This window comes from Haemaphysalis longicornis, unplaced genomic scaffold, assembly GCF_048455015.1.
Source record: "Haemaphysalis longicornis isolate Haplotype H1 unplaced genomic scaffold, Haemaphysalis longicornis Haplotype H1 scaffold_3, whole genome shotgun sequence".
Lineage (NCBI taxonomy): Eukaryota > Metazoa > Arthropoda > Arachnida > Ixodida > Ixodidae > Haemaphysalis > Haemaphysalis longicornis.
In genome coordinates, this window is record NW_027526335.1 from 200,094,497 (window position 1) to 200,113,270 (window position 18,774).

At 50.0% G+C, this 18,774-nt stretch overlaps 1 protein-coding gene across 1 annotated transcript; it reads right to left on the reverse strand.

The window, feature by feature from the left end:
• Nucleotides 1-221: 221 nt before the first annotated feature.
• On the reverse strand, nucleotides 222-18,171 carry LOC144173654 (uncharacterized). The gene is made up of 3 exons (XM_077701986.1): nucleotides 17,984-18,171; nucleotides 7,046-7,171; nucleotides 222-579 (listed from the first exon to the last, which is right to left on the reverse strand). Exons 1-3 carry the CDS (start codon nucleotides 18,125-18,127, stop codon nucleotides 463-465), a joined length of 387 nt encoding a protein of 128 aa, XP_077558112.1. The 5' UTR covers nucleotides 18,128-18,171; the 3' UTR covers nucleotides 222-462.
• Nucleotides 18,172-18,774: the final 603 nt, after the last annotated feature.

An 18,774-nucleotide genomic window follows, 5' to 3' on the forward strand; every position in this document is an offset into this window, starting at 1 on the left:
GATCGCATGAAAGCACTGTCAGCTGAATATCGCTTACTTGTCCTCGTGCATTATGTCTACTGTAGAAGGCTCCTTAAAAATTTTAACGGAGCCTCTGAGCACGTGTTTGGGACCGTAGTTGTAAACACATTGATGACACTGCATGCTGAGAGCGGGAAATGAAGACCCTCACGCACTGATGGTGTATGAGTTTGTGCGAAAATATAATGACGCGACGTTTCATTCCGCCACCCTAAAACGACTGTTCCTGTGGCGATTCATTGTTGAAACAACCAATGGATTGCAGAGCGTTCCTGGTAGTCCTTTTTTCGAGCAACGTGATATTTGAAACATCGTGAAGGTGCACGTTCGAAGAAGCCACCGACGTCCTGTCACGTGAGGCTATTGCAGCCAACCTCCTTGGAGGCGTCTTTATATTCGTCCCGGAAATACATCAGGGCTTTCTTCACTATTCTAATGCGGTCACCATTGCCCTTGACCAGGTTGGGTTGACATTTGGTGGTGCCGTTGTCGTGGTCTGCGTCGAATATGGTGAGCCCGATGTCGACATTGGTCAAATTTTTTTTTGGCTCCACACACCTGGGAACAAGAGGTGAGAAAACAGGTAATTCAGTTTGGCTGCCAAGAAGCTCATGTGTAGGCAATGACTAAAGGTAATGTTTACACATCACCCTCCTCGGCTAGAGTGTCCAGTGGACAGGGGAGAGAAAAAGAAAGGCAAGAAAACGAAACGCAAAGCCTTTACAGAGGAACCCCGATAATACGACTTTCAAGTGACCGAGAGAAAGCGTCGTATGACCGGGGTGCGGGTAAATTCCGGCCTTGTAGACGGTCTCACGCGACAGGTGCGCGAATAACGTATTTACAAATACCATATTTAGCGCGTTCTGGTGGGATTTGCGAACCTTTAGCTGAAATCCCAAGTTTTAGAAACAGCCGCGCCTATGTTGTGCCCCCTTCTCCTTCATGGCGTCCAGCTAGTCCGCCAGCCAAGCGCCGCGTCCGGCACTATTTATAGTGGGCAAGCCCCGCACCTTGCGCGGGCTACATAAGGCCTATGTAGACGAGCAAACTGAGAGGGGAAAGTGAGTGTGAAACTGCCAAGGCCAAGGGAAATAAACTAGAGTAGAAGGCGGAGATAAAAAAAAAACGGAATTGCCATACATGTTGGAACACCCTTTGAACGGTCCGGTGCCGTTGCTTTTGGGTCAAAGTGCCCAACACAGCTATTTTCGTTTCCCACAAGACCCAACAACGCGAAATAGATAAGTTGATCCCAACGTAGCGAGTACACCATGGTGCGGCGAAAATTATAGCGTGGTCTTGCTACAGTGACTTGCTACGGCGGCGATCGAGCGACCCAAAACGGCAGTGCCATCGCGTACGTGTCTTTACCCGGGTGGACGCGCGTGTATTGAGGCATTCTAGCATAGAAAGGAGCGGAGTGACAACGCGGCTTTGAAAACACATAGATAAGAAGAAATCAGTGATATGGGAGAGGGCATCGTAAAATAAAAAAACGTAGATCGAGCGGGTGGGGAAAGCGGATCTTCGGTCGTCGTCGTGGGGATGCGTCGTATGTGTTTTAGCGTTCGTCCGCGGCTCGACGAGAGCTTCCAATTCATCGTCCGCCTGCCACCTGAACTTCGACTCTTCGCCGTTGGTGCGTTGGTGTACTGCTGCCGCCTGGGGCCCTCGCAGATTAACTGCCGCTCACACCTGCCTGCTAGCGTCTGTTCAGGAAGTGGTCCGGCCCGCCAGCTGACTTTTGCACATCAATCAGCGTCAAACAGGGGCTAAGAATAGGAATAAAGAAGGTCTGCAGGAGGCGGCAAAGTGGTGTAATTATGGTAAAAACGCCGGTTTATGCGCGCCAAAATTCGTCTCACAAAGCAGACCGCGTTGCCCCGAGCGTCATATCACGGGGGTTTTTAATGCATGGTTTCTATGTGGAGTTTTTCAGGAACGCGGTGATCCGTCGTAAAAACCGGGTCGTCGTAAGACCGGGAAACATATCAACGCGGCTCCACTGTATTGCATGGTGGGCTACTTGGTTGCAATCTTTGGAACCTCCATAACCGCAGAGTTCCTCGAGGTCTAGTGCTGTAAAAGGCTTATTGACAGTTTAGATTTCGGAGATATAGCGGGATGAACAAAGACCTGAACTATGAGGTTAGGATGTTTAAAGAGCAGCCAAGTCTTGACATGAAGGATGTTTCAATTTTGGCCTACATGTGAAAAGCGGCTTTCGCGACCATGATCGAAACTCTTCAGAGCCAGCAGATTAAACGGTAGCAGAGGGCGTAGCAGTGCGAGTTGGCGGATTGTATGAATTGAACAGTGCTAACATTGGACATCATGAAGGCACACAAACACGGCATGTATTACGCCATTTGAACATAAAAACAAAAAGCTCGCTGGAGCGACCTATTGTGTTACGCCTTTAAACACTTTACCGTCATTGAGCCAATGGCACTCTGCAAAAGAACAATGGACCGTATCATTCTTCTTCGTCATTTGGTGTTGAATGAACGTGTGTTACGTAGCCGAAAGCATGCACAGCTGGTACCTACAATGACAAACAGTAGCGAAATATTACATTGTCTCGGTTTCAGGAAATTTGTTTTTTTTTTCTGTCAAGACTTAACGCTGCTGCATTCTAGGGGCGTGTTGACTACGCCCCTGCACAAAAATTAACACCCTTTTTTAATTTCGACACCTCACATTCAAGCCTTCTGCCATCAGCCATTCAATTGACTGATTGACTGATGCAATGATTGATTGATTGATCAATTGATTGATTGATCGATTGATTGATTGATTGATTGATTGATTGATTGATTGATTGATTGATTGATTGATTGATTGATTGATTGATTGATTGATTGATTGATTGATTGATTGATTGATTGATTGATTGATTGATTGATTGATTGATCTGAGAGCTCAGCTCCGATGCAGTTAAGGCCGCACTGCAGTGACAGACGACGGCGTTTGTAGTAGGCTGCAAATGATACTTGCGGCATTACCGCCCTCTGCGCGAAAACATCGCCCGATGGGATTTTACATCAAAAACATTTCCCATACTGCATCTGCATAGAGATGGACGTAACCTAGGATTGAAAATATTCTTTTAAGCACACATGAACTACTTTCGGGCGGAGAGTTCGGCGGGACGATCGATGAACTTTGTCCGGAAATACGTCGTAATTAAGGCATCCAGTACGACGTAGTATTGTGTATAGCCCAAAGTGGCGCTCGAGGAGCTTTCTGCTCAATCTACAGCGCTTCTCGGTGTCCAGACCAACACCTTATCTCCGATTCGAAATGTGCATCGCCTCGGAGACTGGCACAACGAGTAGTGTCAGTCGACTTCTGACACTTTATGCGGATTGTGACTAGAGTCCCGGCCTCCTCGGCGCCCGAAACGAGCTGAGCATCGTCTTGAGAGTCGTCATCTGGGATGAGTGGCAGCGATGAGCGTCGCGAGGATTTTGTCTTGAGGAAGGCAAACACCGTGCATTGCGGGGGTATAGGGGTGCAAAGGGCCATTGTTCTGGTGTGGCTTGGGCGGGGGCTGGGGGACGACAGGTGCCCATTTGGCACCCATGGTGGCAGCATAGCATGCAGCGTTGTGGTCCCTGGCAGTCCGTGCACCAGCTGCAATGGACCAAATACCATTCTCTCTTGGACGGCTATCATTGCGATGGTCGCGAATGGTAACACTTCGCCCCATGTCGGGTGCTCTACATAGGCGCAAATCGCTATGATGTCGGTATTCTTTTTTCAGCATTCCTTCATTACATTTGTTCGTGAGTGGTACGCTATTGTTCAGCGATAGTTGGTGTGTCTCAAGGGCAGCATGTTTCGTGCTAGTTGGGCTGTAAACACACAACCGCGGTATCATGCTCTCGATGAAAAATGTAGCTATTTCAGTGGTGGTAGCGTGTGGAAGGGCTTCGGCTTGGGCGTCCAGAGTCAAGTGGTCGGTCACAACAATATTCCACCGGTTCCTTGCGTTCGACGTTTGAATAGCACCTAGCAGAACCATTTCAATTTGCTGAAATGGATTCAAGGTGATTGGACAGGATAAATAGTACAGCAGGAGGCACTGCTCGCTCTTTCCGTTGCAGGCATTCTCGGCAAGTTTTGGTCTTACAAGAAAAACTAATGGGAATGGGCATCCAGATGCATTTTTCTCATAATCGGCCCAGCGTGCTACCACACCCGAGGTTTCTGGAAGTGGAATCGCAGTGGCAAGCTTCGACTACCTCCTTGCGTTGGTTGTCCGGTGTGATCAGAAGCCACGATCAACCACCGAATTCAAACTTATTTTTATACTGAACAATGTCTCTGACTGTCAGCGCCTGTACGACATGTTTGAAAACTCTAAAGACTCCAGTCACTTCACCGTTTTAGTCGGCGATGACATGTCAGAGCTCGGGGTCGCTCCGCGGGCGCTTACGATGTATCCCATTCTGACTGCTCCCAAGGAAGCGTCCTCATCATCATCGGTAGCGGTCTCGGCAGCATCGACCGGTGCGCGGAGTACATGATCGGCATCACTGTTTCTGCGTACTAAGTTGTAGGTTACAGTGACTTTAAATTCTCGCAGTCTCAGGCTTCAGCCTGCTAGTCGGCCTGGTGGGTCCTTGAGATTGGCGGCCAGCGCAACGAGTAGTGATCAATGACTATGCATAAGGGGCAACAATAAAGGTTGGGTGGATACTTTGCTAGTGCGCTAATGGTTGCGGGACACTCTTTTTCGGATTTTGAGTAGACGCTGTCGGCACGCGAAACACGCTGTCGCGTATCCAGTTAGTCTATCAGGACCACACTGCTTTTGAATTGGTACCGCATTACACCGCCGTATCCTGGCGTCCTTATGAATTTAAGTTGCAGCCTCCTGTCGAAGTGTCCTAAAACCGGCAGCATAAGTAACGCTTTCTTCGATGTTTCGAAGGCCTCCTGTTTGCAAGGCATTCATTCCAACGGAACGTCTTCTTACTTAAGGTGAGTTAGTGACATTACAGTGTAAGGAAAGCTCCCGATCAAACGCCAATAGTGGGCGCACAGACCTAAGAACCTTTTGACAGCCTTTTTGTCGATGGCGTCGCGAAAATGTTGACTGCCTGCGTTCTTCCTCGGGCTCACCGGGAAGTCCATTGTTGCTCAAAAGACGACCAAGAAGTTTGAATTGTTACGCAAATCGACATGTTTTTGCCTTGAGCGTAGAGACGGGCATTTTTTAGAGCATGTTCAAGAGGAAAGACCGTATGTGACTGTTAAAAGTACACGAGAAACTGACTTCACCAAGGTACACAACACAGGTATGCCATTTCAAGCCTGCTGAGGCAGTGGTCATGACGAGTTGAATTGTTGCCGGTGCCGTAAAGAGACATAACGGCATTACTTTGCCTTCCCGCGGGCCGCCTGAAATAATAAATGCCGTATTTTTTTCTGTGACGCTCACGAACTTGAATTTACCACTAGCCTCTCCATAGGTCTATTGACCAGAAATAACGGGAATGGTGCAGCCGAATGAGGGTGTCATCAGTGTCTGAGACGGGACTTACGCCCTTTTTGGTTAGTGTTTGAGCACCAACTTTCCGTTCAATATCGCAATGCTTCATCTTTATTTTTCAAAAGCACTACCGGTGAGGCCCAGGGACGTTTTTACTGTTCATTGGCGACTTCAAACATGTCATGAGCCCGATTTAGGATTGCTTTCCTCTGTTTCAAGAAGCCCGATATGATGGTAGGGGAAGTAGATGTGCGGCGTCGTCTGTAATTATTCGGCGCTTCGCGATAGTGGCTATGCCAACAGCGGCAACTACAACTGAGCAGCAGCGAACTCTTCATACAGTTGTACCAGCTCACGCCGATGTAATGGTGGGATGTTTCGGTGCACCTCTGCCTCGGCAGATTCAGTCCTGCCCTTGTAGAAATCTAGTGCTGTTTGAAGTTCGGTTAGCACAGCTTGAAAGTTCAAAGTCACTCCTTTAGTAGCTATAGCGATTACTTTAATCAAAAGCTGCGACTCGTGCAGCAATTTCGTAATTAGGACTTCCGAACGTTTAAAGACTATTGCAGGCCCCGCGCAAATGCAATTCCCATATCTTAGAGACGTTACACACCGCCTTTGAGCAGAGCCTCTCCGGTAGTAGGCATGGCCTCCTGTGCAAACAAGAACACATTGGAGCATTGTGGCAGCTTCATGAGACCCGATACGACATGAAGGGATCCGAAAATTAACGCATGACTGTCCTCTCGGCTAACAGAAAAACGAAACGCCAACCTGTTGAGTGTAAGGTCATTGATGACTTCAGTCAATCAGCAAGCCGATGCCAAGGCTGACATCCCTCTAGCAATTTTCCTGGACGACAAATTTAAATTGACGTGCTTCACCGTTGCTTCACCGCGGTCACAATCTGTGATTGTGTTTTCAGCCCATCTTGCTGCTCCCACCTCTCGTCAGTGCCCGCCGCTAATTTCCTTCGCCGGCGCACTCATCTGCAGTTTCTCGTCAACAAAGGGTTAAAGTAATAGAATCTTCATTGAAGAATATCTTCAGCCTGTTGGAATTTTTAATTGTCACTGAAGACTCGCGTCAGACTCTTCTTGAAAAGTTCTGATGAGGACCGTGAAGCTTCGTGATTATCAAACCAGCGCCGGGCTGTACCTTCCGTTCAAAATAAAGGTTTTTCTATCAGTAGCCCGTGGTCAATACGTTGTGGCAACCCAGTCGTTTTTGCTAGTAGATCGAGTCATCTATATCTTCAAGACACCGCTCAAGGAACTGTTTCACAACGCACACAAGAATTCGCGTCTTTTCGTGTCTGAATCGTGTATTTTGGCTGTCCTAATCAGTCCAACAGCTAACCCTGCCCCAAAAAATGAATTATACTGCTCTGTCCCCGTTAATAATGAAAATTCATTGACGAGTCATTCGGCATCGTACTGCGCCGCCTGTGGAGAAAGCACACCATAATTTCCCCTCGGACGTCGGCACGCGTGCAGGAGTATAATGATACGTATTGCTCACCTTTTTGAGCAAGGTGATGCTGTTGTCGAAGACAAGCGTGTAGCCGGCTACCTTGCTGAATGCGACGACTGCTTGGTATGTATTATTTATTGCGAGATTGGACGTGTACGTAGCGTTGTCACAAATCTGCAAAAAAAAAACATAGGGCAGGTATGGTCCCGACCCCCTGATCACAAGAATCGGCAGAATTGAATCAAGCAGTTTGTACACTTTACAATATTCTGGGCTGAAATTAAGTCAGAACTAATACTGATGAGAAGACAGAAAGCGCGGCGTAGTATCGCTGCTTATAGGTTTATAGGATTTGGGGGTTACGAGAATCATAGGAGCCGGAGGAAAAAAGACACAAGCATTTGCAAGTTCATGGGAACAGCCTTAGTTCTGCAGTGGGCTCAGATTGGCTGATGGTCACGTATGATTGTAACAACTCTGCGTGCGTGTTTTGTGGCGCCAGGGCAGCAAAGACCAAAAAAGCCCTATTTAGGCAACGTTATGTGACATTTAGTAAAAGGTTCTGTAATTAAGCATACCTGATTTCAGGATTACAAGCAATTCGTGAATTCATACAGCACCCAGCTGAAAGTGTCAGTTGTCCCAGAGGACGCTAAAGAACATGCAAACAGTTTCAAACCCAGTAAGAGTGACATCAATAGGATGCGGATAAACTGTTTAATAGTTGTATGAGGCCTCCAAATAAAAAGTGAAGTTAACAATACCAAAACATGAAATGAAGCTTAGCTGATATGAAAGAATGTAAAAAGCCAATGTGATATAAGTAGTCAAAACCACTTTATATGAAGAAAAAGGGGATTTTTTTTAAAGGAAGTGTTCTGGGTACAGGATATGCGGTGAGTGTACTGCTCAGGAAAATGTCTGCCTCTGTTTGCCTCCCGTTCTGTGCGTGTAAGCACACAATGGAGGACGGTAAGGCAGCATACGCACAGGTACATAAATAACATATCCTTGGAGAAGTAAGATAACAAAAGTAACATAACCAAAGGCAAGGAAATGTTACATGTCTGTGTTCCCTCTTTTAGCTGCAAAGTGTAACTTCCATTAGCCTGTCATGACTTGCTGTTGTGTTCTTGTGTATTCTGTATCGAAGTAGTGGTGCCAGTTTGTTCGGAGTGTTTTTGAATCACACCTTTTCGATATTCGAATAGAGTGTTAGCAGGCCTGCATCCCTGCATTTCTTCAGTTATTGTGGAATAAATTGTTATTCTTATTATTTCTACCGAAGATAAATCTACGTGACGTTGCTGCAATATACAGGAGCATCCGCACTCTGATCTGCGACCTCGTTGCCAGTAATGTGTTAATGGCCAGGCGCAAAAATGATAATTTTTAATTTACCTGAGTATGCAAAGACGGCAAAGTAGATGTCAGGTTTCGAAAGTTGATTCTCCTGAAGCTTGCTTGAAGACAATTTTCTCAATGCACTGGAAACATTTCTGTGTATGTCTTATTGCCGTGTTTTTGTTCGTATTACATATTCAAAACAGAGCTGATGACATGGGCTTTGAATGCGGAAATAGTGACCTTGTGTTCAACGTTCCAAGCTATAGCAATAACTCGGAATCTTGAGCACGTATAAATATAAAAGAACACGCACTGCAGCTTTGATGCGGTGAAAAGTAAAAGTAGTCTTCTCTAAATTTTCAAGACCATCCAAAGTGTTTTAGAGAATTATTTTGTGCTGCAATGCTGGGTGGCTGAAACAATACGTACACCCCAAAACACGTTGCTGAAACTTCTACAACGCGGTATCCCGCCAATGGCAGGAATTCGTTGCTTTGCCGAGCAATGCTCTACCTGGTGTATTAGGCGTGCCAGTTGATTTATTGATTTGATTTGATTGTAGGGTTTAACGCGCCGACGCAACGCAGGCGATGAGTGAGGCGCGCCGTAGTGGAGGGCTCCGGATTAATTTTGACTACCTGGGGATCTTTAACCTGCGCCGAAATCTCGTACACACGGGCGTTTTTGCTTTTTGCCTCCATCAGAAAAGCAGCCACCGCGGCCGGGAATCGAACCCGCGACATCGTGCTCAGAAGCGCAACGCCTTAGCCCCTAAGCCACCGCGGCGGGTAGGCGTGCCAGTTGTAACACAAGCCGTAGGTCAAAGTGTGTATTCCCGTTCTCCTTGAAACATATGCCCTTAGGTATTCCTACAGAGTTTGAGACCACCACACAGACTTACATACACAGCCCTCTTCGCACATTTGCAATATGTTTGAAAGCAGCAGGTAACCACCTTTATCTATTTGGATAAAGCGAATATTGTCACGAAGACAAGGACGATGCAGTTGTCTTGAATGAGAAACACGCTTATTGGAGCGAACTTGTGCTTCCCTAACAACTCAAAAGAATACAGAGGCGGCGAAGCAGCGGCCAACAAAGTGACTTGCACAGGCGAGTGTCGTCGAATCGAATGCCCCGGCGTCCGCACTGCAGGCTTTTTATCTTTTGGCGCGCGTGGTTCTCGAAACGTCGATTCGCATCGAGAACATAGTAGATCCAAGAAGATTATTCTGGGCTGTTCACGTTAGATCGGAATGCTCTCCCTATCACAACAGATAACACATGCGGCACAGAACGAAAGAATGGAACACGCGCTTCCCTTGGCGCACAGATAACACAGACCGGCGCAGCCGGGCGGTAAAAGCAAAACACAAATAAACAAACCCAATGTATGGTTCGCGGCATTACCCCCCCTCTAAGAGTGCATCGACCCGATGCTAACATAAGCGACAGTCCGAACAAATGAAAATAAAAGTTCGTCATCGTCCGTAGAGAGGTTTTAAGCGAACCACGTGGACGACTTCAGGCCGCGTGCGTTGTCGTGATGTGCCGGAGTCACCATCGGGGATCACTTCGTAGGTAAGTTGGCCAACACGTCGTAAAATCTGGTAAGGTCCGAAATACCGTCGCAGGAGCTTCTCACTTAGTCCGCGTCGTCGGATGGGAGTCCAAACCCACACACGATCCCCTGGTTGGTACTCGGCGTCTCGGCGTCGGAGGTTGTAGCGGCCCGCATCCACCAGCTGCTGGTCCGTTTAAAGAACTCGAGCGAGCTGGCGGGCCTCCTCCGCACGTTGAAGATATCCGTGGACGTCGGCGTTGAGGTCTTCGTCTTCTACGTGCGGAAGCATGGCGTCGAGCATCGTAGTCGGCCTTCTACCGTAGACAAGCTCGAACGACGTCAGCTGCGTCGTCTCCTGGATAGCCGTGCTGTACGCAAACGTGACATACGGGAGCACTTCGTCCCAAGTCTTATGTTCAACGTCAACGTACATTGACAGCATATCTGCGATTGTCTTGTTCAGACGTTCTGTTAGTCCGTTCGTTTGGGGGTGGTACGCCGTCGTTCTTCGGTGATCCGTGTTGCTGTAGCGTAATACTCCTTGCATCAGCTCCGCAGTAAATGCCGTTCCGCGGTCTGTGATTAGGACTTCCGGGGCTCCATGTCGCAGCACAACTTGGCTTATAAAGAACTTCGCCACTTCTTGTGCAGTCCCCCTCGGAAGAGCGGCGGTTTCTGCGTAGCGCGTCATGTAGTCTCTCGCTACGACAATCCACTTGTTCTGTGATCGTGACGTAGGGAACGGGCCTAAAAGGTCCATTCCAATCTGTTGAAATGGTCTCGATGGGACGGCGATCGGTTGCAGAAGTCCGGCGGGTCTTGTCGGCGGCGTTTTAAATGCATAGCATTTTAGTAACTCACAATGTCACGCGGCGTTCGGCCTAGTCCGCAGCCAGGCCACTACACTATAAAAGAAACAACAGTTTCCGGCCCCCGGATTCGAACCCATGACGGCGCGGGCGGAACGGCAAGTGCCGGGCGCACTACCGATTGAGCCACGCAACCAACACGGATTTCGATGCACCGATAGCGCCTTATATCCTTCACTCATTTATGGTTTGTTTCGAAAGCGCCATAAGTTGTCACGCGCCTCCGCAAGATGGCGACACAGGTTCCGCGATCGAGACTATGATCGAGAGACCCGCCATAAGTTGTCACGCGCCTCCGCAAGATGGCGACACAGGTCCCGCGATCGAGACTATGATCGAGAGACCAGCAGCGCTGGTCGCGTCTCGTGCTGCCGGGACGCCCCGCTGTAGCCCACCGCAAATTTGATGACGTGCAGCGTGTAACAAGAAAACCAACAACCAATACGTAATCCATACGACTTGCCGGCGCACCCCCTCGGAAATGCTGTGCATTTGATCGTGCCCCTCGCGAGGGGGATGTATTTTTGTTGGTGAAAGGTGACGTCGTCTCTTTGCGACGTGAGAAACCCAAGCTGCGGCCCGACGCCGTTCCAAGGCGCTTCGACGGGCTGCCGGCATATTTTACGTACGTGGGTCTCAGCGAAGTAGGTAGGATTGTTCGAGTCAAAAGAGAGAAGCGATGTGCGTGTTTTTTTTCTTTGTGCTTTACTTACGAAGCGTCTACGCTTCGACTTGGAGCGTTGCGAGCTTCACCCCTCCTCCTGCGCCGGCAGGAGATCATTTGGCTTCTTAACAACTGTTACGCCGTCACTAAGCTGCCATCTTTTAGTGCGCACTCCTTTTGCGCCCAGTACGGAGGTTTGGCGGCGGCGATGTACGCGTAACCCAGCGAGCGAACGAGACACGGAAGGCAGAAGGAAAACGAAGGAGTAGCTTGCAAAAGTGTGAGGGGCAGGGTGCCACGCCCTGCTATGGCGCCATCTCTCTCACTGCCTCCCCCTCACACTTTAGCTATGCGTGGCAGCTGGAGAGCACCCTGCCCCTCACACTTTCGCCAGTACCCACCCCCCGCCGCCATGCGTCGCTTATCCGAACCAGATGACATATGCGCGGGAGGTTTAAACTCAATTTGCAACAACATGCTCGGCGACGCCACCGCTTTGCGAGATAACGGCAGATCAGAGTGCAGCGCTGTGCATTCGCTGATCACGTGATCATTTCCCGAGAAGCAGCAGCTATGCGCCGTGACTTGAAAGACTGCAGTTTGCGCTGCGCACAAATTTCGCATTAGGGAGTACAGTAATCGTCAGCGGCTTTTTTAGAACATTTCGCTGCGATGAACACCACCGCTGGCTTTTCGGCTATATTTGTCTTTCTTTTCATTTTTTGTCTTTGTCTTTTGACGTCTGTAAGCAAATAGTATATTTCGTCACTGGCAGTCACGGCAGCTCCGGCCGTAGTGGGTGAGGTCAGAGGTAAGGCCGGGCCAGTAGTACCTCGCCTTGATTTTTTCAATAGTGCGGGCTGTGCCCAGATGTCCGGAAGACGGGTCGTCGTGGCACGCTTCCAAAATTTCGTCACGAAGGTCCGCGGGGATGACGAGAAGGTAATTCGCTCTTGTTCCGGGGCTGAAATTCTTCTTCACAAGGACCGAGTTTCTCAGGCTGAATGCTGGTAAGCTGCGTTTGAAGGTCCTAGGAACGGCAACGTTGCATTCCTCGAGATGCTCGATTATGATGCGTAAGTCGGGGTCGGCGCTCTGCTGGGCGGCTAGGTCGCTCTCCGTCACGATCCCGAAGAACGCGCTGTCTTCATCAGAGTCTTGTAGTGGTGGGTCGACGGGGGCGCGGGACAGGCAGTCGGCGTCTGAGTGTTTCCTGCCGGATTTCTGAACGACTGTAACGTCGAACTCCTGCAGGCGCAAGCTCCACCGCCCAAGACGGCCAGAGGGGTCCTTCAAATTGGCGAGCAAACAGCGCATGGTGGTCGGTTACAACCTTGAATGGCCTTCCATACACGTATGGGCGAAATTTTCATATCGCCTATATAATAGACAGGCATTCTTTCTCAGAGGCAGAATAGTTTTTCTCCTCCTTCGACAGACCACGGCTGGCATAGGCGATTACCCTTTCGCAGCCGCTTTGCTTTTGGACAAGGACTGCACCCAAGCCTATATCACTGGCGTCCATGTGCATTTCCGTTTCGGAATTTTCGTCGAAATGAGCGAGCACGGGCGGTCTTTGCAGGCGTTTTTGCAGCTCGCCGAATGCTTTTTCTTGGTCGTTTTCCCAGCTGAAAGGGGTGCTATCTTTCGTCAAACGCGTGAGTGCCTCTGCAATGCGTGCGAAGTTTGCGACGAAGCGCCGGTAGTATGCGCACAGCCCGAGAAACCTTCGCACGCTCTTCTTGTCTTTCGGCCTTGGGAAGTTCGGAATGGCTGAAGTTTTTGCCGGGTCAGGTAGGACTGCCGCGGCGTTGACGACGTGGCCCAAGAACTTGAGTTCCCCGTATGCGAAACGGCACTTTTCAGGCTTCAGCGTCAACCCCGACGTACGATAGGCCTCGAGTACAGGCTCCAACCTTTCAAGGTGTTCGTTGAAAGTCCGCGCGAATACCACTACGTCGTCGAGGTATACGAGGCAGGTGTGCCACTTAAGGCCAGCTAGCACAGTGTCCATGACTCTTTGAAACGTCGCTGGTGCTGTGCACAGCCCAAACGGCATCACCTTGAACTCGTATAGGCCGTCTGGGGTTATAAATGCAGTCTTCTCTCGGTCTCTCTCGTCCACTTCAATTTGCCAGTAGCCGGTCTTCAGGTCCATCGATGAGAAGTACTTCGCGTGGCAGAGGTGGTCGAGGGCGTCGTCGATTCGGGGGAGGGGGTACACGTCCTTTTTCGTGATTTTGTTCAGTCGCCGGTAGTCAACGCAAAACCTTAATGTGCCGTCTTTTTTCTTTACGGGTACGACAGGCGCAGCCCAGGGGCTTTTCGACGGCTGTATAATGTCGTCGCTGAGCATGTCGTCGACTTGAGTCCGGATGGCTTCCCGTTCGTGGGAAGAGACGCGGTATGGTGACTGTCGGGTAGGTCGGGCTCCATCTTCAGTTATAATACGGTGCTTCGCTAGGGGTGTCTGACGTAATTTTGAACTCGACGAAAAACACTCGCTGTAGCGACGCAGCAAAGCCAATAATTTGTTCCGTTGTTCTTGCGGTAGCGCCGGATTCACGTCGAAGGGGTGCGGAAGCTTGAAGGTTTCTACAGGTGTACGTTCAAAGTCGGCGAACGCGATCACGTCACTTGCTTCTTGCGTTTCTTCGAGAAATGCAATTGCCGCGCCCTTGTTTAAATGCTGGTACTCCTCGGTGAAATTAGTAACCAAAATGTGGGATTGGTGTTCCTTGAAGCGCTCAATGCCTCTTGCAACAGGCACACCACGGTCGAGAAGCACCCTTTGATCAGTGTCTACTATAGCGTCAACGTCAGGAGCAGCATCTTCACAGTAGACTGCGACCATCAAGCTTGCACGGGGTGGCAGGGTGACATGATCATCGGCAATCCTTACAGCAGCACGTCGTTCCGGGTTCGGTTCCGGCGTCATGGAGTGATGGGGGGAAAAAGTTAGTGACTTGGTCTGCAGATCGATTATTGCACCGTTGTCCATCAAAAACTCCATTCCAAGAATTACATCGCGGGAGCAGTTAGGCAGAACGACGAACGCCGCAGGGTACGTTGTGCCGTCTATGGTGACGCGCGATGTGCACATTCCACTTGGCGTCACGAGGTGGCCTCCTGCTGTGCGTATGTGCGGACCGTCCCATTCGGTCATAACTTTCTTCAGTTTAGACGCAAATGGTCCGCTCATTACCGAATAGTCAGCTCCCGTGTCTACGAGGGCGACTACGTCAAAGCCGTCGATGGACACCTTGACGTCAGATGCAGTCTTCCTCGAGTTCCGGGTTCTTCGGGGCGTCGTATCTCTGCTTGTACGTGTTGATCGTCGGGCACTGTGCATCGTCGTTGTCGTCGTCTTCTCAACGGACGTCTCGGTCAGGTCGGGTACGCGTCGCGCCGTGTAGCTGTCGTCGTGTTCGGGAGTCTCGTCAGGGTTAGCTCGGGTCGTCGGGATGAGGGCACGTCGTGAATCACTGTCTTCAGCGCGTCCTTGCGTCGTTGGAGGGTTTCCAGTTTTTCGCTGTAGAGCAACTTCACCTCCAGAAGTTGCCGCCTTTAGTTTCCCCCGCGTGGCCTGGGAGACCGTCTACGTGCGAAGTCAGCACTGCTACGGCGATCCGGCGACTGCTACGGGTAGGGCGACGGCGAACGGTTGAAACGGGCTGGTCCACGGCTGGTGTTCGACAGGTATTCTTCAATCTCAGGTGGGTGCTGGCCGGGTCGGGGGCGTGGTGCGTCGACGGAGAAACCACGTATTCCGAGTCTCTTGTATGGGCAGCGACGGTAGATGTGGTCGGCCTCTCCGCAGTGGTAGCACAGAGGACGATTATCCGGTGTTCGCCATACGTCAGCCTTCCTCGGCGTCTGGGGTTGTGCTACCGGGGGTAGGGCGGGCGACACTGGGCGGCGGTAGGGCGGGGCCTCTTGACGACGTGCCTCTTGACGACGTGTTGGAGCAGGGCGGGGTCGGTGAACATCCGCGGAGTACGTCATAGCTTGGGGCTCGCAGTGTACTTCGGATGCCACAGAAGTTCCCAAGGCGTTTTGAACTTCTTCCCGGATTACGTCAGTTAAGCAAGCGACTTGGGGTTGCGGCATCGTCGGGAAACGTTTCCGCAGCTCCTCTCTCACTCCTGCGCGGATGGTCTAGCGTAGGCTATCAGCCCGAATCCGCATGTTGTCGACGTAGTTCGCACTGGCCGTGCCGACAAAGTTCCGGTCATACTGCTTAGCACGCATTTCGAGAGCCTTCTCAATCGTGCTGGCTTCGGTCACGAATTCAGCGATGGTTTTGGGTGGGTTACGGACAAGTCCAGCAAACAGCTCCTCCTTCACACCGCGCATCAAGAAGCGTAGCTTCTTTTCTTCCGTCATTTCGGGGTCCGCGCGGCGAAATAGTTGCTTCATCTCCTCAACGAAGATAACGACCCCTCCGTTGGGGTGTTGTGTCCGAGTTTCAAGCATAAGCGCAGCTCGCTCTTTTCTCACAACGGTAGTGAATGTCTTAAGGAACTCCCTTTTGAAGTGAGTCCAGTCGGTCAAAGAACTCTCATGGTTCTCGAACCAAGTTCGAGCAGCATCTTCTAAGTAAAAGAAGACATGCCGGAAAGTTTCTTCGTCGTCCCACCTGTTGAAGATGCGGACGCGCTCCAGCTTCTCCAACCATTCTTCGGGGTCTTCAGCGGGGGCTCCCCGGAACGATGGCGGTTCCCGGGGCTGCTGCAGGACGATTGGCGACGTTGTTTCTTGCACCATGGTGTTGGTTGCAGCGTTCCTTTTCTTGGGCCCTTCTGGCATCAAACCGAACTCGGGTGGTAAATCTTGCAGGCGGAGTAAATCTCTTGTTGAACTGGCTTGGCGCTTCCCGAGGTTGTAGTGGGCATGAAGGGTGCGTACCCAGCACCTCCACCAGATGTCACGAAGACAAGGACGATGCAGTTGTCTTGAATGAGAAACACGTTTATTGGAGCGAACTTGTGCTGCCCTAACAACTCAAAAGAATACAGAGGCGGCGAAGCAGCGGTCAACAAAGTGACTTGCACAGGCGAGTGTCGTCGAATCGAATGCCCCGGCGTCCGCACTGCAGGTTTTTAAGAGCGAATGCTCTTTATAAGCGACCCCAAACCATCCACCGCCGGCGTCGGCGGCGGCGTCCGCAGTGCTCTTTAAAGAAAAAACAGCATCCGGCGCCAGGTTTCGATCCGAGGACTTTGCGGGCCGCAGCGCGACGCGCTACCGACCAAGCCACGGATGCGACGGTGATATCAGTGTTAGACGCGCCTTATATCTTTAACGCATTCAAACTACGTCGTCAGCGGCGTGCGTTGGCGACTCAGCGGCGTTATAGCGGCTTGATAACTGCGTGGTGTACACGTGATACTACAAACCCGATGGAAGAGATGGAAGAGAAGGCAGCGAGGCGGTGGGCTGCGGGGGCCGAGCGCAAGCGCCGCAAGCGGGCCGACAACCGTGCATTCGCACTTTCACATTCTCCCCCACGGGGAAATGCGGGGGAATTTTTTTATCTTTTGGCGCGCGTGGTTCGCGAAACGTCGATTCGCATCGAGAACATAGTAGATCCAAGAAGATTATTCTGGGCTGTTCACGTTAGATCGGAATGCTCTCCCTATCACAACAGATAACACATGCGGCACAGAACGAAAGAATGGAACACGCGCTTCCCTTGGCGCAGAGATAACACAGACCGGCGTAGCCGGGCGGTGAAAGCAAAACAAATAAACAAACCCAATGTATGGTTCGCGGCAATATGAAATTTGGAGCAAGGTTCCACTGCAGGAAATTCGGATGACGTTGCACGAGCGAAACGAAGAATATGCTGCAAGCGTTGCGTTACAGATGGCACTGTGGATTCTTGTCGCCCCGACGAAAATTTTGGCATAAGCAAAAGCGTATACCCAGATATGGCTTTTTTTTTCAAAGATTAAAAAGCTGCCGCGCTGGTTTAAACTTGCGGCAATAATCCTAATAGTGAAAAACTTCAGCATGTTCATGCACAATGCAAGTCAGTGACGGGACATATAACGGTCACTGACAAAAGTGACGATTGTTCAGAGTGAAAAAACAACAAAAGGGGCCACTTGGGCTGCTGAAATAGGTTTTGTCCTATAAAAATTTATTTTAGGTTGCGCTCCTAGCTCACTCCACTTTCTTAAAACAATATCACCTTTTATTTCTGTTACCCTAATCATTGATTATAAACATTTTGAGCATGGCCTTCCTTTATAAGATCTTTGAGAAGACGTTTGACAGTCTCGTTTGTGTTATTACCTATGTGTTCTGTGGTCACCTTGTTGTAAAATAAAAATGATGGAATAGAATTTATTGTGTTTCAAGTAGTGAATGGCAAAGTTTACAGCATATCCATTTGCATTAGTAGCCTAGAAAGAGGCATCCTTTGAACTGTGGACATAGTTACAATCTCCTTTGTATGTTTTTTTTTCCAATCAAGAGGATTGGACTCTCCAGAAAAGATGTTCGTTTTTACTGCACCCCAAGAAGAAGATTCTTACCGAAAGAGGTCCTATTTCCTGGACGTAGTTTCCTTGTTCACACTCGCTGTAGAGGCCATAGTTTCCTATGCTTGACACAGCAGGATCGGGGGTCTTCGGCTTGTAAATGCGACCCTTCATGGTTACGGACACGATGATCGCCATCGTGGTGCCCAGTTGCGCCTTCAAGCAGTGCGCCACATCGCAGGTGTCGGCCTGCAAGCACGTAAAAAAAGGATTGCCCTTCCACTCTGTGAAGAAGGACGACCTGTGAAGCTGGACGTAGTACACGAAATTCACGAACGAAATCCAGTTTGTTTGTCATTTGCGATCCAGCAATTGGCAATTAGCCCAATTAAACTTTGAAGTACTGGAGATTCACTCTTTCGTGCAAACGTGGGGCTGTGTTTCCCTCCCAAGTCGTAAGCATCTTACTCTACGTAACACACCAACCCAATCCACTCGTCCACTTAGGACCCCTGACTGTTAACCTTGAGGTGGTGGACGTACATGTGTAAACCTGCCGCGAGCACAAAATAAATGTCTATGCTGAAGGATTCCGCTAGCACCTCTCGCCAGTCCTTCATACGGAGCGACAACAGCGGATGGGGAACGTCGAAGAGATATATTTTAGTTGAGCAGAAAGAAACGAGAATACGCACAAATAGAACACACAAAGGAGAAGGTACACGGGGACGTTAAAAGCGTACACAGTCACGTGAGACTGAAAGAGTGTTCGCGGGTCTACGAGTCAGTCACAACATGGATCGTCTCACCACGTTTGAAGTCCGGCGTCAGTCACACTATCTAGT